Genomic DNA, 26,523 nt, shown 5'->3' on the forward strand with positions numbered 1-26,523 from the left:
CCTCTTTGCAGTCTTTTACAATTGGCTGTATCACACTGAGGTCCTGATGACTGCCACTCATAGCACTGCTTGTACTTTTATTTCTTGTATGCCCCTTTTTAAAATGTGTTTTTCCACCTGGCAGAGGCTCTTGTGTAGGTGATGTTGGAGAACTGGACAATACAAGTGTCTTCAATGCAGCTACTTCAGCTTGAAGTACATCAATCTCGAAAAAAAACCAACACAGTGGCATACACTGAATATGTTTTATGACAGATGCAGCTAAATGTTAGCAATTTGGTTACTCTCAAAGATGAAACAGAAGTTTAATTTGTATTTCCTGTGGAGTCATAAAAGGAAAGTAAAACCAAATGGTTTTTTTGAAGGTTTTTTTTTTAAACCAAGTTTTTTTGATGTTTCCATATAGTCTGGATTTAGCTACTATTCACAATTTTTTAAATTATCAAAATGTCTAACATTTCACTTATATGAATTTTCAAAATCTTCAAAATATACTAAAACAAAAGCTTATTATTAGTTGCAGTTCATTCAACAGTAAAATCTAGTAACATTTCAGTGGCTTTTTTTAGTGAATTAAGAAAATAAATATTAACTTTAAAATGTGATTACATAATCCTTTTGATAATATGTGTGATTCACAAGCCTTTAAATCACTTGCTTCTAATATAAATGAACACCAGATGTTCACTATTATCTATGTAGTAGCTATTTTTTTCTTTATAGTTTCCAATAGCTTTAAAAATCTTCTAAATCTACTTTTATAATCAGAACAAATCCAATAAATGTTAAGATACTTTTAAAATAGTAATCACTAATTTCTTTACATTTTATACTATTAAAAGCAGCAAAAACTTACTTTTCCTTGTGCTTCTTTTAGCTGTTTTTCTGCTGTTGCCTGCTTGACATTTGCTTCTCTCACCATCTTATGAGCTTCCTGAAAAAGTTAACATCTCAAATTCTGGAAACAAAGTATTTAGCAATTGTTTTCAAAAATCTTTCACCAGGTGTCTATGATTGAGGCAAAGATACACTAACAAAAATTTTGCCTAAAATCAAGTATTCAACATCAACTGCTGAAACAGCAGTTGTCATCAGACAGACCAGCTATTAGGAATAAGGAATAAGTACCTTCTTTTAGTATCTATTACCACTGAAGCAGCCAAGTTGAGTATGATCATTCTGATCAATGCTTGTGTAAGGACTGCAAATGTGATGAAAGGAAAATACATGACTCACATGTCAAATGCAACTTTTTTACAGTCAGGTTTTTATAATACGGTCTATATATATATATATACACATATATGAGACACTATTCATTCATATTACTACTCATAGCAAAGACATACAGAAGGGACAAGTAAAAATATTAACACATCAGCAATGCTGCAGTTTATAGGAATAACAGCTGAGAAGTCTTAGTGCTTGCAATAAAAAATATTCACAAAATGATATTAAATGACAATTTTGTGCAGAGCAATCTAAAAAGGCAAATCAGTTTTACCCTTTAATAAGATCTTAAATTTTTAGTACCACAAATATGAAACTCTAGATATTTAATTCCCCTTTATTCATATATCATTTATTCATCAAACATTTATGTATGACATCTCTTTAAGAGGTACTGTTCCAGGTGCTGATAATACACTGGGAAAAGAGACAAGGTCGCTGCTCTCAAGGAGCTTACATTCTGATCACATTCTAAAAATCAAAATATCTGAGTACAAATTCTGGATTTTATTCTAAATCCAATACAAAAACTTACGGTTTTTATGGAAGAGAATGACCCATGATCTTATTTGTATTTTAAAAGGCTTACTATGTTGTATGGAATAATCCCTATAAAGAATAAGAATGAACTGGAACAGTATACAGGTGCTCAAGATAATCCCCCAGGATGTCAGAGCATATATTTTAGAACTTCAATTTACAGTCCATGAGAAGGAAGGAAGTGAGGGAAGGAGAAAGGAAGGAAATCAGCTTCAAAGATATTTAATGGTTTGACAAGAGAACCCTCACTAGGTCTGTTGACTGTTCAGGGAAGAGCAGAAGTTCTCCACACCAGAGCTCCATGGTGACACTCCCATCTGTCCATCTGCTCTTAGAGTATTGTAATGAATCGCAGCTTGTATGTGCCCATGAATGTGAGTTTACAGATTATATTATTTTAAATAAGAGAAGCTTTACTATCAATGCTTTATAATGAGATTAACTGTGAGAACATTCCATGCACGATTATGCTGGTTATCCTGTGTCAAAGTCTGTAAGAGCTATCAAATTTAATAATAAGGTAAGCATTCTTCTTTTAAAAATAACAAATGTTTCAGATGTGCTAGATTTTTCTGTGGTAAGTTGCTGTCAATAAAACACTATTTGACAGGTTAGTTTCAAAATAATAAACATATCTAATCATCCTTCAAGATAAGTGACATTTAAACTATGAATGCAGAAGTAACTTGTGCTATGGAGAGAATATTTGTTTAAATGTTTGGAAATGGACTCTGGTTTCATTAACAGTGGACTATGCAATTTGGAACAAACGTCCTACAGAGAACAATTTTAAAAGCGGGACATATATTTTTACTGTGTTTGAAGGCATCAGAGAGCTAACAAAATAGTGAAGAATCAGGGGACCAAGACCCAGGAGAACAGGTAAACCCAGGAAAGTGAGCTGGGATTTGGGGTGACTTGTCTCCCTAGAGATATAAGGCATATATTGAAAAGGTATAACATACATGTAATTGGAGTCCAAAAAGGAAAGAGAAAAGAGCTAGAATGAGGCAGCAGCGGTATCTAAAATGATAATTCATAGGATTTTACAAATTCACAAAAGGCATCAAAAGACACATTCAAAAAAAGTTTGAAAACTTTGCTATCACTGTGTCATTCTGAAACTGAAAAATGACAGAAGTATCATCTATACAAGAAGTCAGCAAACTTTCTAGAAAGACCAGATAGCAAGTAGTTTGGGCTCTGTACGCCATTGGTCTCTGCTGTAACTACTCAACTCTGCTGCTGCAGTGTGAAAGCAGCCACAGACAATAAAACAATGAGTGTGGCCATTCCAATAAAAAGTCATGGGCATGGAAATATGAGCTTCATATAGTTTTCATATGTCACAAAACATTCCTCTTTTGATTTTTTTCTCTCCTCTTACTATCTGAAAACGTAAAAACCAATCTTGTCTCATTAGGTTGCACAAAAGTATATATAGGCCAGTTGTGCCCTGCAGGCTGTAGGTTGCAGACCTCTGACCTATACAAACATTCAGGTCTATACACTTACAAACTATGAAAACAGAATCTTTTCCTATCTGGTTAGCAGTGATTCAAATGAAGGGAATTTTCTTTTTTTTAAAAAAAATGTCTATTTAACATCTTCTGATTAATTTGCAAAAACAATTTGCTGGTATTGGAGAAGACAAAAATTCACTAGAGAATGTTCTGGAAAAACCTTCACGTAACTGGCAATGGGACTGAAAATTCAGTATACTGTAATGATTTATTACAGGAAAAAAAGTACCTGTTCCTTTCAGAGCAGTATATCTGTGAGTTATCAGAAGCATTACATCTAAATTTTAAAAATGGAATTTAGACCAGATCTTCATCTGAATCATACATTTAAAGCAAGATTTCAAAAACAAGATAACATATTCAATCACGCTGCTCTCACTAAATAAATATACACACACACAATACGTTTTAGTGAGAATAAAATATTTTCGTACTATTATAAAAAATTTAAGCATTTTTATTATCTCACTCTTTTCAAAACATTTGTTTTATAACGTATGTAACATTATTATGTATGTTAGTGTATGTGCATAATTTATAAATATATATGTTCTTAGAACAGTGTCTAGTATGTAGGGAACTCTCAATAAATAGTAGGCACCTTTCTCATAATGAAGGTCCATGCTCAAATTTGTCTCTGTGGCTTGAGACAAACAGAAGTTCCATTTATGACTTTCATAGCACGTAAAGTAAGATCAAGGTCATGAATTTATGAGTCCCAACTTTGCTCCTTACTCTAACCATGCCTCATTTTCTTCACAGACAAAATAATAATTTGTACTACATGTGCCTTATAGCACTGTTGAGAGAAAACTAAGCATATCACAGACATTTACCAAAACTGGCTGAAAAAATATAAAAACATCTTAAGACTACACCTTTTTTTCCCATGTTAAATGTAGACTATTTTGTAAAGCATTCTTTCAACCAACTTCGTTTTATATTTTACATTATCTCAAAATCTAAAATACTAGAAGAAAAAATATATATATATACACACACACATACATAACTTTAGAATCTTGTATTTAATACATTTAAGACTCAACTTTGCTAAATACAAAGTATAAATTATATTCAAGGTTATTCATCATACATAATAAATTCCTAATCTGAGTTTACAAGTTTACCAAAATTGTACAAATTGAGTTTATTCAAAATAATCTTTAATTCTTAAAAAACACTATACACACATTAAATGTAAGCAAAAAACATCTTTTCATAAGACAATGGAAAACTGAAATCATGACAGCACAATTAAGACCAAAGAAAAACTTTCTGCACTTTTTTTCCAAATTCATAAGTAATTGGTTTGAATACAATTTTCTTCATTACTGAAATCATCTTTAATCAGTGTAGTTTCTTTCCCAGAAAGTATACACAGTTAAGGCTATTAGCCATTCTTAAGTAGGAGATAATTTAGGGACCCAAAAACTATGTTTTTAAGATAACTTTCTCATTCATTGCACAAATTGCATTTCTGGTACTTCACATCCTGCTATAGAGAGGGAAAAGTTTGTTCTACTTCATCTAACAAAATGTACATGTAAGTGCAGATGAGCAGAAGGAACTAAGCAGGGCTAAAACAAAGGGCAGGCAGATAGGAAATCAAAATTAACATAAGTAGCACAATGTATCAGTTCTCTTATCTACTATCCATATGCTATAAATATGTCTCCTAACCAGATATTACTGGAAGAAAAGTCTTATGTTTCTGTACACTCCTTCTACATATAAAATGTAACAAGTTACATAGCCCCTGTTCTAGATCTTTAACTTCCCACTACCTCTGTGTTCAAATTTATCTTCTTCTCTTCTCTGACAACTAGCTAACTAAACAAGAAAATAAGTTAGTTTTTAAATGTCCATGAGAGAAAATGACCCCCCAAAAAGACAGGGGTGAGGGCAAAGGGGTGTGAAGCAGAGGGGCATGGAAAGCCCACGTCTGAAAATAATCTTCACACAATTACCTGTAACGATAAAAAGTGTGGAATATACACATGATAGATTATGGTTATCATTACACTGAGTATGTAGCAGCATGAAAAGATGTTATTTAAAGTACAAAATATATTAGGATTACAACTACGTAAGCAAATAAGCATACCTAAAACTAAAAAAGATTCTGCATGTACAAAAATAACAAAAGGTGAAGAATTTTTCCCCTAAAATTTTTTTTTACATTAAAATTTTTAAGAACAAATTCTTAGGGAAAAAAAGAAAATACTGGTAAAGTGATAATGACACAAGTCATTCTAGTAACACATCCATGTTTTTAATAAAGCACTTCTGAAGGCTAAAAGTCTTATAACCTAAACGAGGCACCCTAGGCAGTGGTTCTTAACCAAGGAAACAATATCCTCTCCCCACCCTCCACAAGGACATTTAAAAGTTGTCAAGATGATGAGGGAGTATTACTAGAATTTTGGGGGCAAAGTCAAGTGTGATGGTTAATTTGTGTGTCAACTTGACTAGGCCACGGGTGCCCAGATATTTCAGTCAAACATTCTGGATGTGTCAATGAAGATGCTTCTGGATGAGACTAACATCTGAATCGGTAAACTAGGTAAAGCAGACTGCCCTCCATAAAGTGGGTGAGGCTCATCCAATTAGCTAAAGGCCTGTTAGAACAAAAAGGCTCATTCCCAAAGAGTAAGACAGAATCCTTCCTGCCTTCAGACTCAAATTGAAACATTAGCTCCTCCTTGATCTCAAGTCTATCAGCCTTTGGACTAGAAACTAAAACTACACAATTAGCTCTGCTGGCTCTCTGGCCTTTGGACTCAGACTGGAACTACACCATCATCTCTCCTGGGTCTCCAGCCTACCAACTCATCCTCTAGTTTCTGGGACCTGCCAACCTCCATAACTGCTTGAGTCAATTCCTTACATAAGTCTCTTTCTACATATATGTAAATGTATATATACGTATATACACACATCCTATTGGTTTCATTTCTTGGAAAACCCTGACTAATACACCAAGGATGCTAAATGTCCAACGATGTCAATGGCACCCCTACTGAGCAACACTGCTTGAACTGGGTAGGAATTCTGATCTTGTGGCAGGCTGGAGATAAAGATGTGTGCCTTCTAACCTTCCTCAAATCACCCCCTATCAGAAGACTACCTCAAGGGTTTGCCATCTTTGTTATGGAATCATATAAAGATAGTCTAAAGCAGCCCCTAAACAGTTGGTAAAAATCAAAATTAAAATTTACCTCCCTTCTTTCCACATACATATTTTTAAACCAACTGATTCTGGTAACCCATAGTGCTATTTTTTTCTTTTCATTTCATTTTAAGTTGTAGACTTTACATTTCTTAAAGATTTTATTTTTATAGAGGACTTATATATATGCATGAAACTAAGCGTATCTTTTTCAAGATTCCCTCAAAATACAATTCTATCAATATATAAAAATCATGACGTTGCTCTTGGCCAAGATGTAAACAGACCAACCTCAAATAGACTAGCTGTGAGTTCCTCCAATTCCTGTCCAAGTTGATCTCGTACTTTAGAAAGCCTCTCACACTCTTCATCTTTTAACTTCAGTTCCTATGAGAAATTGATCATTTTATTTTTTATTTCCAAAGTTCGAAGTTAGAGTCAGCAGACTATATAATCTTTACTAATAAAATTACAAAATATTAATACTGCCCCCTCCTACAACATCTGCACTGAAAGTGTTTATTTAGCACTTGCTATGTGGAAACAATCAGGCAAAGCTAAAATTACAAAGAATTCTAACTCACATATTAAATTTTCATGTTTTTTTCATAAAATACCCTAAGATTAAGTATAATTATTCATTACATGTAAAAACAAACAATTAAATAACTTCATTCTTTTTTCCTTAACTTTTCTCTGAACATATTTATTTCCATTGACCAAGGAATTTTTTCAATTATGCTGATTCATTTCAATAAATGTTTAGTGAACTTTTTTTCATATTTACTTTAAAAATTGTTTACCTATAATTTCATGTACCATACTGCAATTAGTCTAAAATTTACATTAGGAAACTATACCCACTTAACACTGCAACCAGAGGCAAACAATGTATATTATATTTAAAATCAAGAAGAATATTAATGACAAAAATCCTACATTTATACATAACTCAATAGGTCATAAATAGATGCTAAAAAATTCCTTTATTAAGATGTTAAAATATGCAATGTTATATGTTACCCTAAATTTATCTTTCAGACTCAGAGATTAAAAAGAAAATCCAAGCTCTCTATATATCAGCCACAAATACACTAACAAAATAATGGGTTAGTCATGCTATAATTGTGGCAGCATAGTTTTTGAATCCCCACACACACTCCTAAAAACCAAATATACCAACTGGGATATCAGAAGAACCCAATGACTACATCTTCAACTAGGTAAAAGAGAATTCCCACAAATCTCAGATCATGAGAAAATGTAGCTACATTGCCCAGACCACAGGATCAGCAGCTGTGTGGAAGGGATTACAGACATACTCCATAAAGCCTCAGAACCCAAAAATCATTATAAATGCCCCAAAAGTAGAGGGCTATACCCTTGGTTAAAAACTGGAAGAAAAAAATGTGAGAACAAATGGAGAAAAAGGGAAAGGTTTTCAGAGGCTCCAAGTTGCAGATGAGTGCAAAAATCTTACGCAGTACAGAGGCAGCAAATGGTACAGTGAAGCTCTAAACACTCAGGAATCTCAAAGCATTCAGCAAAGAGACCCTTCCAGAAGGACAGAGCCCCACCATTAGGGGAAAACTCTTGGAATATAAAACCAAATTGCAGGACAGGAATAACAGAGATAAGCGAGAGAGAAGGTTCAGATATTAAAGGAGGAAGGAGTGGCAAGGTTAAAAGGAAACAGATCACCAGAAATAGTATTAGAAAAAAAAATATCTTATGATGTAATGCTAAGCCTATAAAGCTCACAGAGACATTAGGCTAATGGAAAAAACCTTTTTTCACTTTCATGAGTTTTCTTGTTATTAATTAATGCCCTTTCTTTTCAGCTTCTTTAACATTTCTCATAAGGCTGGTATAGTGGTGAACTCTAGCTTTCACTTGTCTGGAAAACTCTTTCGCTCTCCTTGAACTGTGAATGATAATCTTGCTGGGGTAGAGTATTCTTGGTTGGAAGTTTTTTTCCTTTCAGCACTTTGAATGTATCATGCCAGCCCCTTCTGGCCTGCAAAGTTTCTGTTGAAAACTCTGTCTTTTGGGAGTTGCATGTAATGCATTGTTTTTCACCTGCTGATTTTAATATTCCCTTTATCTTACTTCTGACATTTTGATTACAATGTGTCCTGGTGTGTGTCTCTTTGAGTTCATCTTTTTTGGAACTCTCTGTATTTCCTGGACCTGGATGCCTGTTTCCTTCCCCAGGTTGAGGAAGTTTTCACCATTATTTCATCAAAAAATTCTTTGCCCCCTCCTGTCTCCCTTCTCCGGGACCCCCATAATGTGAATGTCGTTCCATTTGATAGTGCTCCCACAGGCCCCTTCCACTATCTTCACTTTTGTTCATTCTATTTTTTTTTTTTTTTTTTTTGCTGCTCTATTTGGCTGAGTTCTACTGCCCTGTCTTCCAGATCACTGATTCTTTCTTCTTCTTCTTCATCTATCCTCTTGATAAACCCCTCCTGTGTATTTTTCAGTTCTATTATTAGATTCTTTGGCTCTGTGACTTACGTTTGGTACTTTCTTGTATTTTCTATCTTTGTTGAAGTTCTCTTTGTTCATCCATCCTTCTCCCAGGTTTGGTGAAACCATTATTTTGAACTCTTTATCAGGTAAATCACTTATCTGTTTCATTAAGGCTTTTTCTGGGGTTTTATCTTGTTCTTTCATTTGGAACATCTCTCTTTAATTTTGACCCTCTGTGTTTGTGTCCATGTATTATGCAAAATATCTCCCTTTCCCAGTCTTGAAGGAGTGGCCTCATTTAAAAGATGAACTTTATTGTTCAAGTCCTAGCTCTTGGTTGCCTCTTGAACCTTTGTGTCTAGCTCAGCAGCCTGATTTATTCTTGATAGGTCCCAGTTATTGAGGTTGTGCCAAGACCTGTCAGTGTTCCAAAGGGAGGAATCGTAATCAGCATCTAGTTTCAAGCTGTTGAGAAGCCAGACCCTTAGGCAGCACCTTTTAAAGCATGAAAATGTTTACAGTCCTATAGGACCACAATTGAAAATCTCACCAGCCTCTAGACCAGGTGATCTGGAGGTGCCATCCCCCTGGCAACAGTTGCAAAACTCAGGGCTCTAGACAAGTGCTCAAGCTCATTTCTGGGAGGTACCTCCAAGTTGTAGCAAGGCCAAGGGAGAAAGCAAAGATGGCATCTCCTGGCCTACATCCCCTGAGAACATGCCACACCCTTTAAATGTGTGCTAAACCTCAGGCTGAAGCTCCAGGACAAGTAAATAGGATTTTTCACAGGAAGACTGGGGGTGTGTTTCAGTCAGCTATCTATGCCACGCCCTGGGGATGGTAGTCTGCCAAGAACTGTCTCTCTGACTGCTTCAGTCCCATGGGGCCCAAAAAACACAAGCCCCGTCCTGGCCTCTAAAGCCAGTCATTCAAGGCTCTGTGTGGACTGTGTGCACCCACTGGCTTTAGTAGGGCTGCAGGAGAGCAGCAGGGTGGGGATGTGCCCACCAGCTTTAATGAAGCTGTGGGAGACCACAGGGATGCAGAACACTAGCAAGGTAGAGGGAGAGTGCAAAAATGGCACCTGCCAGTGCTTGCAAGACACAGAATGCAAAAATAGAGCCAGCACTTCCACTCCCAGAGAGAGTCCCAACAGCCCCTACCCCTCTGTCATATGCTTTAAGATTAGCAAATGAATCTCCTTCACTTATGGTCTAGGCACTTTTCAAACTGCTGCTTTTGTGCTAGGTCCCAGGGTAAGAGAGTCTGTGTGTGAGCCGTTAAGAGTGAAATCTCAGTTCCCTATAGCCTGTTGGTTTTCCTGGATGTAAGCCCCATTGGTTTTCAAAGCCAAATTGCTCCTCAGGGAGAAGCTCTGAGTTTGTGAGATCCCTACTGACTGTGGGTCGGCCGCGTCACGGGTGGGTTTCCTGGTGAGCCTGCCTCTCCTACTTGCCTCGATATGGCCTTTTTATCCTTTGTGTGGAGAAGCTGTTCAACTAGTTTTCAGGTCTTTTTCAGAGGGAATTATTCCATATGTGGCTGTAGATTTGCCGTGTCTATGTGAGGAGGTAGGTTCAGGATCTTCCAATACCATCATCTTGAACCACCTCCTCAAGAAAACCTTGAACAGGCTCACCTCTGAGAGACAGAGGCGGCTACACAGATACAACACCAACACCACCACAAGGGAAAACCCTGGAACATGAAACTGAGAGAGCTATCTTAGTTTATCCTACTCCTTCACAGGAACCTCTTCCTAACAATCCTGGGAAATCCAATTCATTTAACCATGAAAAACAAAACAAACAAAAGTATGTGAAGTTACCATAATAAAAAAGTTAAACACAAAGCCAAGTCAACTATTGATACAGGGGAAAGAAAATCAGATAGGTACCATATTTCAACAGCATTTTACGCTAGAAAACAATGGAATCACATTTTTAAGATACTCAAGGGAAAAAAATGTGAGTTGAGGATTTTATTTCCAGCCAAAGCATCCTTCAAATGTAAGACTAGAGACAAAAATTTATAAACCCGTTAAACTTTGGAAAATATATCCCCCATAAGCCTGTCTGAGTAATCAAGTGGCAAATGAGTTTCATGCAATCAAGAAACAAAAATTGGGGAAGCTTTAACATTAAGAACTGGGGGTGAGAAGCAAACATATTTAACTGTAGAACTACAAGTAAAAGATGGGGACATACAAGACTGAAAAGATAAGCCACAGACTGGGAGAAAATATTTGCAGAAGACAAAAAGGACTATTAACCAAAATATACAAAGAATTCTTAAAACTCAACAGTAAGAAAACAATCTGATTAAAAAATGTCCAAAAGTTCTGAACAGACACCTCACCAAAGACATATATATGGCAAATAAGCATACGAAAAGATGTTCCATATTACATGTCATCAGGGAAATGCAAACTACAGCAACAATGAGATACCACCATACACCTATTAGAATGGCCAAAAACCAAAACAATGACAACAATATATACTGACAAGGATGGAGAGCAACACAAATTCTCATGCACTGCTGGTGGGAATACAAAATGGCACAGCCACTTTGCAAGACAGTTTGGCAATTTTTTACAAAACCAAACATACTCTTAGCACACGATCCAGCAATCACACTCCTTGGTATTTACCCAAAGGATCTGAAAACTTACAACTATACAAAAGCCTGCACATAGATATTTATACATTCATAACTGTCAAAACTTGGAAGCGACCAAATATCCTTCAGTAAGTGAATGAATAATTAAACTTTTGTACATCCAAACAACAAATCATTACTCAGCATTAAGTGGAAATGAGCCATCAAGCCATGAAAAGACATGGTGGAAAATACATGCATCACTAAATAAAAGAATTCAGTCTTAAAAGGCTACGTACTGTATGACTCCAACTGTACGACATTCTGAAAAAGGGAAAACTATGGCAACAGTAAAAAGATCAGTGGGCTGCCAGGAACTGAGAGGTAGGGAGGGATGAACAGGTAAAGCACAGAGGATTTTTAAGACAGTGAAACTATTCCATATGATACTATAATAATAGATACACATCATTATATTTTTGTCAAAATCCACAAAATGTACAACACCAAGGGTGAACCCTAATGTAAACACTAAAGTAAGTGGGGGATAATAACATGTCAATGTAGGTTCACCAACTGTAACAAATGTACCATCCTAGGGCAAGATATTGATAGTGGGAGTGGCTTTTCATATGTGGGGAAAGGGGATATATGGCGACTCTGTACTTTCCTCTCAATTTCTGATATGAGTATAAAATTGCTCTAAAAAAGTGTTTTTTTAAATGGAGATAAAGTTGAGAAAACAGTTACATAAATGCTATAAGCTTTAGAAATGTAAAAATAACACACACACAAAACAAAAACCAACAAAACAGGAGAAAGATGAAACTAAATTCACTAACATCTTAAATATTAACTGGGAATAAAGGGCTATAACTTGAGGCTCACAAATCAATTAGTACAAACCTAAACATATTTAACACCATAGAGATTAACATTAAGATAATATTTATAACTAAAATTAAATGATAGAGAAGGAAAGGAATAGTTACCAAATGATTTTATAGTATTGCTTACAGTAGGGAACAAAGTCAGTACCTAAAGAAAGGCTAAGGGAAATTCTTTGATTAAAAGTAACAACTAGAATGGAAATCAAACCTTCCAAAATACCAAAAAGGAAAAAAAGGAAGAGGGCACAAAGAAAACAGAAAACATTTGTGTACACAAAGAGTAGACATTTGAAAGCCATGTGACAGAAACAAGCCTAAATGCAGCATACTTATCAATAAATACAAATGTGTGTGACTCACTTATTAAAAGAAAATGATTTTCAGATTGGCTGAAAATGCAAAATCCATCTCTATTCTCTATACAAGAGACACACCTAAAACTAAGTGATTCAGGCAGATTAAAAATAAAAGGATGGGTAGAAGCGTACTAAAAAATATAATACATATAAAAACAAAATAGAGACCTCAATACCGATAACAGACTAGGCCAGATGCAGGGCAAAAGTCACTAAAGAAGATAAAGGAAACTTCATAATGCTAAAGACTACAACACAAAATGGAAACTTTAAAATACTCTCAAATACAAAATACAAAAGCAGACCTAAACAAACAGGAAGAAAGACATATTATGGTCTTGAATAGAAAGTCATCATAAAGATTCTCCCTGAGTTATTTATAAATCTGTAAATTTAATACCAGGTCCTTCTGAACTCAAAAAATTTCACAATTTTATAATTATATATGAAAACTAAGTCAATTCATTCAACATTTCCTACTATGTAAATACTACAGTACTCCCTCAGGATACAAAACCAAGCAAGACACTGTCCCCTTGAGAAGTTTCCAATCCTTAGAGCAATACGTATGTCATCACAAAGGCAAATTCTTGAATCGTTCCCAACCACCTACCAAAGTAAACCTCACCCTGATACTAAAGACCCTCTACATGTGCTCAGTTTCCCTTTTCAGAGTTATTACCCTTGATCCAGACTCTAAAACTAGAGTTAAACTGGTCTGACTTGTTCCTGTTTCACTCCCCAACTTGATCTCATCCACCTTGACTTGCCAAAAATGTTTGACTCTTTACCTTTATGCTTCTAAGTCCAACTCAATCTATCTATACGAACTCAAATTTGTATTTCATGTGAATACTTTTTAGAATGTCATTTGTACTTTTCATTATCAGCACCTTACACTGTAATATAGCTATTCGAAATTCACTCCGACAAACATTAATTTCGTGTTAACAATGCATCAGGCATTCACTGAGATGCTGGAAACAGAAAAGGAATGAGACCCAGTCCATGCTTTTCACAAAGCCACAGCCTACTGAGGGTAGCAAATCTTTAAACAGATTCACAAGGAAAACTGGTAAGGGCTATTGTAGTGATGTGCACACACTAGAAAACGTAGGAGCTTGTCAAATGTAAAGACTAAAACAGCATATCCTACAGTAGCTAAAGATGGGGAGGGGTGGGTGCCACAGCTAGATAATGCCAGAAAGTTAGGTATATGGTGAGTCCTGAAAAGCCTTGGCTAAGAAAGTGGAGCTTACATCAAAGAAAAGGGGAAATCATCTCAAAGGCAATGGGAAGTCACTGAAGGATTTTAAACAGGATAGTGACAATCAGACTGCAATTCAAAACAGTACCTTGAACTGTGTGGCTAGGTTAAAAAAAAAAAAAAAGACTGGAGACAGGGAAAAAGAACTAATTGACTACTGCAATATTTCAGTTAAGAGACACAGACTTAGAATAGCAGTACTAGAGAAAATAAATTTGAGAGATATTTAAAACACAGAAAACCAGGACTCTATGGTCAAGTATAGTCCATTAAATTTAAGACACTACTTTTCAGATAAACATTTCATACACCAAGAAAGAAAAAATGCTGGCAATGAAACTATGATCTGATGAGGTTTTTTTTTTCCACTTAGAATTTTCATTTTATACTTTATAGGAAGAAGTCTTTTCAACTGATAGAGACACAAATTTTTATCGTATGTCATTCTCTTTTATACCTTTCTCTTTGTTTTGATATCCTATCATAGTGAGATCATTTTAAAATATTTAACCCAGTAATTCAGAGCAACAAATACAACACCCAACTCACATAAATTCAACTGATTTAGTAACAATATGAACAGCTATAAGCAAGTTCACGCACAAACAGGCAATGACAACTGTCATGACTGTTTTCTAGCTGGGAACAATTCTAAAACTCATACTGACTTCAGAGATGTTAAAATGAGGGAAAATGTATAACTCAGAATCAATGAAACATTACCAGGTATGTACGTCTTTTCTCCCCAACTAGTAAACACCTTAAGAGTAGGGTAAAGGCTAATTTATTTTTCCTTCTACAGGGCCTAATACAAGCTGTGAACACTTTGGTTACTCAAGAAATGTTTGTTCATGAAAGAACGTAGTAAATGTTTATAAACATCCTCGGTTACAGTTAGTGGGGCCAGGTTAAACATGGATTTGTACAAGTATGTGTTTTTTTGTTTGTTTTTTTATTTTATTTTATTTATTTATTATTTTTTGGGGGGTACACCAAGTTCAATCATCTGTTTTTATACACACATCCCCGTATCAAGTATGTGTTTTGAATGACTCTCTGGATGTAAGCTATTCCACTAGATTTTATTTTCTAAGTCATTTTCATTCTCTTTTAAGGAAGAATAATTAAAAGTTCAAAGTTAACACCTTACATCAGTAGGTCTCACACTTCAGTGAATGTAAGAATCAATAGGGTGCTGTACACCAGAAACTAACACAACACTGTAAATCAACTATACCTCAATTAAAAAAGAAAAAGGAAAAAAAAAAGAATAGCATAGTTTACTGAAAATGCATATCCTCAAGCCTCAATATAATAATTTTGTTTCAACAGAATCTGGGGTAGACTTCAGGAATCTACATTTTAAAAAAGATGTACTAAAACCCAACTTTTGCCTTAGGATTCCACCAAAAACTGTTCTTCAGCAATGACCTACAGAAGGCCAAACAAGTGAAGGATTACATCACCACCTCTGGCATCCCTGCACCTGAAAATCAATAACCACATGGTTGCTCCCCCTACACACACTATGGATTTGTTGCTGGTAGGTGGGTGCTCCACAAAAGACTACATTTCCCAGACCATCACACATTTAAATATCAGCATGAAACTGGTTCACACCAACAGAATGTGAGTAAAAGTTACGTGTATCACTTCTAAGTCAAAGCTTTTTAGAAGCTGGTGTACTTTCTCCAAGTTTTCTTTTCCCTTCACCTCAATGGTTAGATACAGATAATAAAACTCTAAAAGATTACAAAGATCCAAGAAGGAAGAAATACAGATCCCCAAATTATTTCACAAGGAACTGCCTAGGAACTATGAAATTTGCTTTAAAGTGTTAAATGAATAAAAATGAACTTCTGTTAAGTCACTAAAATTTAGGGGTACCTTACAAGAAGCTAGCACAGCCCTAACTAATGTATTATGCATGTGTCTACTTACACATTGTTACTGCACACACATGTATATATTCATTTAATCAACAGAATGAGTTGAGAAGCCATTATGTGCTCACAATATAATCATGAGCAGAAACACATGTGGTCCTATCCTCACGAAGCTCAAGATTATTGAAGTGTGTGTTTAAGTGTAGACTTCTGTGTTGGGGTTAACTGGGATGGAGCAGAGCAAACAATACAAATAAAGAAATACAACTTTCACTCTCAATCAAGACAGAGTAACAGGGATCAGATTTACCAGCCTACCTGATGGAACTAAAAAACAGGAAAAAAATCTATGAAACAACTTTTAAGACATTGAGACATCAGGTAAAAAAGACAGTGATCCTCTAGAAATGGGAAACAAAAAGTGAGGCTTATGATTTGTCCCAGCATATAACCTGAAGAGATGAAAGCATTATTAGACAAGGATTAAATGTTATTAAACTGTATTTCACATATTCAAGAAGCTAAAAGACACACTAAACATGTTAAACAAAGCAAGCAAAAAACTTAAAAGACCCAATCAGACTTTCAGGGATGAAGACTAACATGTCTGTGATAAAAAATGCATTGTATAGAGTTAACATATTAGATACTACAGGGGAGAAAAAAAAAGAGTAGTGACACTGAAGACACAGCAATAGAAATTATCCACAATGAAACACAGAGAGAAAAAAGATTTTAAAAATAAGTGAAGAGAGTACCAGTGAGCTATCGGACAACTTTAAGCAGTTTACTGTACACGTAATAGGAGTCCTGAAGGGGAGGAGAGATAGAGAAGTAAATGTTTTTGAAGATATAATGACCAAAATTTCCCAACCTCTATGAAAACAAACAATCCACAAATTCAAGAAGCTCAACAAATTCCAAGCTCAAGAAACCTGAAGAGAACTACACCAAGGCACACCATAATCAAATAGCTTACAGCCAGTGATACAGAGGAATATCATATCACATGCAGAAAAACAAAGGTAAGGATAACAGCTGACTTCCCGTGAGAAACAGTGCAAGCTAGAAGACACTAGAGCAACATCTTTAAAGTACTAAAAGAAAAAAACTATCAACCTAAAATTCTTTACCCGGTGAAAATATATTTCAAAAGCAAAGGTGAAAAAAAGACCTTTTAAGATATACAACAGCCAAAAATAACTTATCAGCAGCACACACACAACAAGTATGTTAAAGGATGAACTTCAAGTAGAGGGAAAATGGTATCAGATGGAAATCTGGATCCACATGAAGGAATGAAGAGCACTGGAAATGGTAACTACATGGATAAATATGAGGACTCTTATTAAGTAAATCCCTTTAAAAAATAACCAGCTGTTTAATGAAAAAATAAGTTAAATGTATTGTGGAATTTAAATAAAACATATGAAGAAGTAAAATTATGGCAATCACAGCACAAAAACTGAAAGGGGAAATCAGAAGTACAACTGACCCCCAGACAACATGAGTTTCTACTGCATGTGTCCATTTTTTTCAATAAATACATACTACAGTACCACACAATCCGTGGTTGGCTGAATCCACAGGTGCAGAACCAAGTAAAGTCATATGCAGATTTTCAATTGCATGGGAGGCCACTACCCCTAAACCCATGTTGTCCAAGGGTCAACTGTATACTTTTGTAAAGTTATTACACTGTGAGGTAGTATATTATTATCAGAAGGTAGAGAGTGATTAAAGATATATACTATAAACCCTAAATCAATCACTAAATTAGCAAAACAAAGATACTCAGCCAATAAGCCAAAGGAGGTAAGATGAAATCACAAAAATATATGGAATTAATTCAAAAGAAGGCGTAAACGAGGAAAAAATGGAAAAAGAAACGAGACAAACAGAAAACAAATAGTAAGGCAGCAGATTTAAACCAAACTATATCACATTAAATGTAAAAAGTCTAACACAAACACACCAATTAAAAAGGCAGAGATTATTAGAAAGGATAAAAAAGCAAGATCTAATGATATGCTGCCTACAAGAAAATCTACTTTAAATAGGGAGACAAAAATAGGTTAAAAGTAAAAGGATGGAAAAATAGTAACTTTCTGGCTGCTCTTAAAAAAAAATAATCAGAATAAAGAAAATAACTACTGACAATTTTCATTCACAAATTGCCATAACTCAGGAAATATTTTCATATTCAACAGTCCTTTTCAAGTCTTGAACTCTGATTAATACTATCTGTACTCTTTGTAATAGAATTCACCATATGCATGTGTTCACGCATCATCATTTCAATTACCTCAACAGTACTTCAAAATACAACAAACTGAAGATTTCAAAAACAACTCCAAACTTGAGCTAAGAAATTAGCAATATATTCTGATCAATCAGTAACCACAATGCATTCTGAAAGATGGATATATATGTTCAATAGTTTACCTCTATATACATTATTTCACTTAATACTCTATATTAAAACAAGAGTCGGGGCCAAATGACATGCCAAATATAACCACACCTTACCACACCCCCTACCTCTGGGAAAAGATTAAAAAGGCTATTGATTTTTCTTTCTGATAAATATACATTCAACCAAAAATGTTTTAATATATCTTCATGGATGTTTAACCATTAGCCAACCATTCACTGAAGCATTTATAGAGAGACATATATGCCAGGCATCATCCTGTATTATTCGAGGCATTGGAAATACAAAAATCAATGTCATGCTCTTGAGAGACAAGTCTGGTGGGGAGAAGATGGGAATATATGTTTGTAAAACACCATAATATGCTGGAAATCATGCTATAGAATGTCTTCCTTATTGTCTCAATTTTCTAAATGTGCACTGGACCATTTCACCTAAGTTGTGAAATTTATGTACACAGAGCTGTTCTTATTATTCCTTTATTATATTTTTGACGTCTGCAGGGTCTGTCGTGATATCCCCTGTTTCACTTCTGCTATTGATACTCTGTTTTCCGGTTTTTTTCTTTGTCAGTCTTGTTAGAGGTTTGTCAATTTTATTGATCTTTTTAAAGAACCAGCACTTTGTTTCATTCATTTTCTCTAGTTTTTCTGTTGTCAATTTCATTTACTTCTGCTCTTTATTATTTTCTTCCTTCTGCTTGCTCTTGGTTTTATTTTGCTCTTCTTTTTCTAGTTTCTTAAAGTGGGAGACTAGATTGTTGATTTGAAACGCCCTTTTTTCTAAAATACGAATACTTAGTGCTACAAACTTTCCTTTAAAATTTAATTACAGATTCAGAAAAAGAATAACATACAGTCACAAATTTGGGAGTAAACAGAAATTTAAAAGATGACCAAGTGAGAAACAAAACAAATTACTAGGAAAAGAAAATTTTCCAAGGTAAGGTATAGAAAATATTCAAACCCAGCTGAATGGCAAGGCACCAATACTAAAACAATTCCTCAAAACATAATGACTTGGACTGAATGGCTTCAAGCAAATAATCACAAAGTCAACCACATATAGAGAGGAAAAAACCCACACATGGAACATAACTCACCAAATCTGCATTTGCTAATGCAAGACAGAGAACAGGCAATGTAGGGGAGGCACAAAAAGAATTTCAGAATCTCTTTTGTCCAGTTCGTACTCTTAGACAAGCTTCTTTACTACTCAATTTTACAGATTCCTAAATGCTGCCCAACAGCAGCTGAGACTGTGCATATGCAAAAGATAAGTGTAGAACTATAATGATTTCACTTCAGTTGCCCCCCATGGATAAATATTAATTTTGCATATACCATATGGAAGAATAAAATATCTTTTTGCTTACCCTCTGAGCTTTTGCAAGTTCTTCTTTTAATCTTTCATAGCCCTTTTCTCTGACTTCCAAAACAGATGGGCTTCGTAAGCGGGACAGACTATCAGTACTCAACCCAAAAAAATCATCACTGCCATCACAAGCCTCTGTTATAGTAGCACCCTGTAAAAACTCCCGCTCTGCATTACAGTTGTCCTTTCTTGTAGTTAATTTAGTTAACCCAGCTGTGACTCCGGAGGTAGAACAAGATGCTGGGTCTGTAACATGGATGCTGTAAAGGAGAGTTCAAAAAACATCAGCATGTGCTCAAATATAACTGGCACAAACACACATGTCTACAACTGCATTACCCAATTTGTTCACCACTGTATTTAATTAATAGCATGTCCTGAGGCAAAGCAACCACATTTCAAGTCCTTCATAGCCACATATGGCTAATGGCTATCATATTAAACAGCACAGAAATAGAACACTTTCATCATCCCAGAAAGTTCTACTGGATAGTGCTACTCTAGAACAGGGGTCTGTAAACTAAACGGAGAATAAATTCAGCCTGTCACCTGTTTTTTAAGGCCCACAAACCAAGAATGATTTTTACATTTTCAATGGTTGAAAAAAAAATAGTAGTATTTTGTGGCACAAGAAAATTATATAAAATTCAAAATGCAGTGTCCATATATATAAAGTCTTATTGGAGCTTATTCATTTACATACTGCCTACGGCTGCTTTCACACTTTAACAGCAGAGTCCAACAGTTGCAACAGAGACTGTGTAGCCTACAAAGCCTAAAATACTTACTATTTGGACCTTTACATAAAAAGTTTGCGACCCTCCTCTTGAGCATTGACATGTATTGCTCTTCATGAACAACCCTGTACTATTCAAATTTTCTAAAAGAATAAAACTTAAAATAAGTTAACCAAGCAAACTTCATTTGTTTAATGCACTCCTCTAAAATAAGCACTTTGATGCTCTCCTACCTGACACTAGACGTTTCCACACAATTTAAACGTCTGGGAGATGAATACACAGGTTGTGTAGGAAGGTCGGAAACATCTAAGGCATTAGCCTGGATAGGGGCGGAGCATAAAGCTGAAGGATGTGGCCGGTAGATGACACTTGGTGAGGTAGTCTGCTCTTGAGTTCCTGGTTCATACACACCAAGAAGGTCTGGAGAAGTAGGTGAAGCAAGGTTTACTTCATGGAAGCCTTCCAAGGGGTCATTAGCCATAGCAAAAGCCTCATCATAGGATAACCTATGTTAAAACAAAAAGCAGGAAATTATTTTAGGATAGTGACATTTAAAGTTACATTAAGATGTATATTTATAAAATGTGTTTAACAGTCCATTATAAAGTATAAACTTACAATAAAAGAGACAGGAAAGAAACTACAATCATTTAAAATTTATTAAGTGATCTCAGAGTATAAACACTACAAAAGGCAAACAATCTGATTCAGAATACACTTAAAAGTGATGGCTAACACTGTTACAGTGAGTAATTAATAAGTATTTAACAATGAGGAATGAACAAAAATTTGCTTTTTATTTTTAACTTTGCTATCATATATGACTTTGGTTAGAATAAGAAGAGACAGTAAAGACAGACACACACGCTTAGAACAAGATAGACCTAAGTTCAACTAACTGTTCTGCTCTACCTCATACTGGCTATGTGACTTTGGATGAGTCAGTGTTTTTTTCTTTTCTTATTTTGAAATAATTTCAAATTTACGTAATGAGTTGCTCTCATATATATTTCACCCAGATTATGAAACTGTTAACATTTTCAAACCATTTGAGTATAGATTTTAGGCATGATACCCATTACCCCTTAATATCCCAGTGTCTGTATCCTAGTAAACCATCACCACAATCAGGATATTAACACTGATCACTATTACCATCTAAACAACGAGCCCCAAAGTTCTCGATAGGCCTGGGATCCAATCCAGGATAACTCACTGCATTTCTCTAAGCCTTAAATTTCCCCTCTAATGGGATGAGAATGGGAATAATAATATTCCCTTCCTCCTCCAGGCTGCTGTGAGGATTAAGGGAGACAATGCACAGAAAGCATTCAGTCTTGCACGATGTACCTGGCACAGAGTACAAATAAACATTTGTTATCAATCACCCACTAATAATAACATGTATGCTTTAGTTTCTCCACAAGTACAAAATATTTCACAACTACACAATTATATGACAAAATTTACATGAAAACTAAAAAGTGTATCACTCAAGTTTTTCACTTGAAAAATAAAAAAAGAAATCTTATAAACCTTTATTGATCTCCTGCTGTCTACAGAATAAATTCCGAACCTGTTATCTTGAAAATCAAGGTCTTCTACGATCTGAACCCAATCTCTCTTCCCAATACTTTCTTTCTTACAATTGTACTTTGATAATTGTTGACTAATACCTTCCCAGAACTCTGAAAAATTCCCAAACACAAGCACCTAATTTCATCATAAAATGCAAAAAAAAAAAAAAAAAGAGAGAGAAACCTCATTCATTAAACTGAAAAATTTTACTCTCTCATATTCAACAAAAAAGTGTTAAAAAGAAGACAAGTAGGGAACAACAAAGGCTGCAGTAAAGTTGGGAAGAGAGGGAGTTGACAAAACATATATTCTCTCAAAATTACAGATCACTACATGTCTCAGCCCTTCAGAGACATACAGTCAGCCTTCCATATCCAGGGGTTCCACATCCTCAGGTAGAAATTATTCAGAAAAAAAATTCCAGAAAGTTCCAAAAAGAAAACTTGAATTTGTCACAGGCTGGCAACCATTTACACAGAATTTACAATGTATTAGGTATTATGGGATTATAAAAGATGATTTAAAGTGTACGGGATGATGTGCATAGGTTACACACCAATATTATGTCATTTTATATAAGGGACTTGAGAATCCGGGGATTCTGGTATGGGGTGGGGGTGAGTCCTGGAACCAATGCCCTGTGGGTATGGAGGGACAATTGTATATGGACAATCAAAACTGTAACTGTTACAAATGCCAAATTTCAACTCCTATGAATGTTTTCTTTATTGTAGCAAACAGTAATTTCAGTCCTCAAAACAAAATTAATCCTTGCTTTTTTACCCAAAATATTCATTACGCCAAATGGAAGATCACATTAACACAGAATTTAAAGTATTTAACATTCAATTATAATTTATTACTTTTTCTAAAATAATATTTTTCATTCATTATTGTAATATACACACACAAACATAGCACCAAAGCAAACATCTAACCCTGAAAATCTCATTTTCACTTGAATATAGTTTACTAATCAATTCACTTTATGGTATAAATGAAGTTTTCATTAAACTTCAACATTTTATCAGAAAATATGATACTTCTTTCTTCTATTCATATATTTCTAATTCACCTCTCTATACCTGAGAGGTTCACTGAGTCACAGAGTGGGAAAGCATTTGCATTTCTGGAAATGTAAAATGTTACAAACCCTATGGAGGAAAATTTGACAATATCTAGCAAAATGACATCTTCATTAAGCCTATGACCTAGCATGCCCACTGACAGGGCTTTATCCCAAAGATAATCAAGCAAAATAAAAAAGATACATTCATAAGGCCAACAGCACTAGCAAAAGACAGACCAAATGAACCAATACATGTACATCCTCATAATGAAGCACTATTTAGCTATAAAAATAAATGAATAATGTCTACATACTGCTATGAAGTGATCCTGAGGATATGTTGACACTAAAATAGTAACTTTGTATAGTAAGCTAACTTTTATCTAAGAAAGGAGGAAATACAAATTTATTTGCATGTATATTACATATATATTTCTTATATGTACTTATCTTTTAGAAATGGAAGGATACACCAAAAACTAATCTAAAAAACAAAAACAAAAAAAAGTTATCTTTAGGAAAGGGCAAGAACAGGAAGAGGAGACAGGCATAAAGGCTAGATTTTTCCAAATGCACCCTGCTTTGTAGATTTGAATTTGAACTTGGATCCATGTAAACGATAAAACTAAATTAGATTTTTAAAAAGAAACTCTAAAAATAAAACAAATAAATCTAGCTGTGTATTAACATCAAAAAGAACTATTTCAAATGATTTTAAAATACAGTAATAAAACTGTGTATCTCTAGAATATATTCTAAGGACAAAAGGAAGTTAAAAACATCGTACACTATTTTCAGTAATCATACTAGTAAGTAAAGTTATTGCTATTCTGAAACTATTATATAAATTACAACGATGAGTCAAAAATTATCCACACTCCAGTTATACTAAAACTTGTCAGTCACACTGTCTTATCAGCACTTTCCATTCAAGGCTACTATCTCCCCAGTCACTGCTGTGCAGGTGTGAACATGTTACATCAGTTCATTTGTAACTGCGGTGCAAGCAAAAATGGATGCCCCACTTGTGATCTGCACGAAAGAATAGCAGCATGCAGTGATTCGTCTTCTGTGGTCTGAGGGTGCGCACATCTGCACGCTTTTGTCCACACTGTCGACACTCTGCAAAAACATCGTTTTGAGGAGTTAAAGTTTCTTCCCTATAGTCCTGATCTTGCTTCATCAGACTTTCAGCTGTTTGGTCCCCTGAAAGCAGCCCTATGAGGACGAAGATTCACTTCTGATGAAGAAGTGAAGACGCTGGTGCACTGGTGGCTTGCAGCTCAGCCTAAAACATTTTTTATCAGGGATTCCAAAAGCTTGTTGACGGATGGACAAAGTGTATTGAAAAGCAAGGAGATTATGTTGAAAAATGATGTATTTGTCTGTTTTAAAAGTTAATTAAAATAAATTCTACAGCCAGAGTGTGGATAATTTTTGACTCACCCTCGTATATTAATATCATTCAGAACTAAGATTTTCAGCATATGAGAAAAGAGGTACAAATATAAATCAAGGAATTTAAATTCTGAAGTCTGAAATCTGAATCAGAAATATTAGGAAGATTTTTTTCTACTTAAAAAAAATGCCTACCTTTACCCACTCAAAAGATATATGACAACAGTAACCAACTCAGGAGCAATAAGTACCCCTTGTGCCCAGAGTAATACCATTTCCTACCAAAAAAAGAACAAGGGCTCCTCGGAGAAATGGCTGATTCCAGGACCGGGTCAGTAATGTACAAAACAACCTTGGAACATCTTGTTTTACCAGGAAGTAAGAAAGCTATCAAAGAGTACTGGAGCAGACCCGCGGGCGGAAGATGGCGGCCGGGTTCAAGTGAGTGTGGCAGGCTGGCGGGCGCGGAACTGTGGAACCTCTGGAGTATTACAGGAGATTTTTGAAAGAGAACTGTCGTCCTGATGGGAGGGAACTTGGTGAATTCAGAACCACAACTGTCAACGTAGGTTCAATTGGTACTGCAGATGGTTCTGCTCTAGTGAAGCTGGGAAATACTACAGTAATTTGTGGAATTAAAGCGGAATTTGGAGCACCACCAACAGATGCCCCTGATAAAGGATATGTTGTTCCTAATGTGGATCTATCACCTCTGTGTTCCTGGAGATTTCGGTCTGGACCTCCTGGAGAAGAGGCCCAAGTGGCCAGCCAGTTCATTGCAGATGTCATTGAAAACTCACAGATAATTCATAAAGAGGACTTATGCATCTGTCCAGGAAAGCTTGCTTGGGTTCTATACTGTGATCTCATTTGCCTCAACCATGATGGAAACATTTTGGATGCTTGTACCTTTGCTTTGTTAGCAGCTTTAAAAAATGTACAGTTGCCTGAAGTTACTATAAATGAAGAAACTGCTTTAGCAGAAGTTAATTTAAAGAAAAAAAGTTATTTGAATATTAGAATTCACCCAGTTGCAACTTCCTTTGCTGTGTTTGATGACACTCTGCTTATAGTTGACCCTACTGAAGAGGAGGAACATCTGGCAACTGGAACCTTAACAGTAGTAATGGATGAGGAAGGCAAGCTATGTTGTCTTCACAAACCAGGTGGAAGTGGACTGACTTGGAGCTAAACTTCAAGACTGTATGAGCCGAGCAGTTACAAGACACAAAGAAGTAAAAAAACTGATGGATGAAGTATTTAAGAGTATGAAACCCAAATAAACCACCATCACATTTTCAAAACAGATTTGTAAAAACTGTATTTGTTACACTGTGCACAAACCTTTTATACTAAATAAATATCAAACTACATTCTTCTAAAAAAAAAAAAAAGAGTACTGGAGTGGTATCAAAAGGACTCCCACTAACCAAAGATGGGACAATCTGAACATCAAAAAGGATAATATCTCTAAAGAACAAACAAAAAATAGTTCTAAACCCATGAGTTCATGATTATAACAAAAATAGAACAAAAAAATTTCACTGGTCCCTTTTGATCAGTGTTTTGGAACCAATTCAGTATTTTGGAAACTAGGAAAGGAAGAATCCGGTATTTATCCTGACTTTCCTATACATCAAGGAATTAAACAGTTTATGAGGAAAGGTCCTTCTTTTAAAAGAATCCCACTTAACAAATATAACTCTGCAATCCTAACGAAATAATGAGTCTAGGCAACACATCAATAACTGTTAAAACCCTAAGGTAAAATCTGGGGGACTATAATTAATGGATCAGAATGACAGCACCTGAACTCACTGGCGATATATTATCTCAAAAAGGGAGAAAATCAGACATGATGAGAATTATGTGCTAAAACAGGAAGTGAACACTACCACCATCCATGAAGCATTCTTGCCTCCTCTAAAGAGGAAAATAACGACCCCAATCCAATCAAGCCTCTAGGTCTTTATTAGTTTATAGGAAATAT

At 35.2% G+C, this 26,523-nt stretch overlaps 1 protein-coding gene and 1 pseudogene across 7 annotated transcripts in view; one reads left to right on the top strand and one right to left on the bottom strand.

Moving 5' to 3' along the window:
* RAB3IP (RAB3A interacting protein) overlaps positions 1–26,523 on the bottom strand; it is a 48,294-nt gene that overhangs the window by 11,713 nt on the left and 10,058 nt on the right. For 6 of the 7 annotated variants that reach the window (XM_057742195.1, XM_057742194.1, XM_057742196.1 and 3 more), the window contains exons 2-6: positions 20,719–20,994; positions 19,750–20,008; positions 6,757–6,852; positions 857–934; positions 2–205 (exon numbers count right to left, since the gene is read on the bottom strand). In XM_057742195.1, the coding sequence (XP_057598178.1) occupies positions 2–205; positions 857–934; positions 6,757–6,852; positions 19,750–20,008; positions 20,719–20,969 (888 nt within the window). In that variant the 5' untranslated portion in view covers positions 20,970–20,994. Of the gene's footprint in view, position 1; positions 206–856; positions 935–1,128; positions 1,202–6,756; positions 6,853–19,749; positions 20,009–20,718; positions 20,995–26,523 lie in introns of those variants that run through there. The other variant, XM_057742199.1, reaches the window with a different exon arrangement.
* On the top strand, positions 24,845–25,817 carry LOC130856745 (exosome complex component RRP43-like; annotated as a pseudogene).

This window comes from Hippopotamus amphibius, chromosome 7 (genome assembly GCF_030028045.1).
Source record: "Hippopotamus amphibius kiboko isolate mHipAmp2 chromosome 7, mHipAmp2.hap2, whole genome shotgun sequence".
In the NCBI taxonomy this organism is placed as follows: domain Eukaryota; kingdom Metazoa; phylum Chordata; class Mammalia; order Artiodactyla; family Hippopotamidae; genus Hippopotamus; species Hippopotamus amphibius.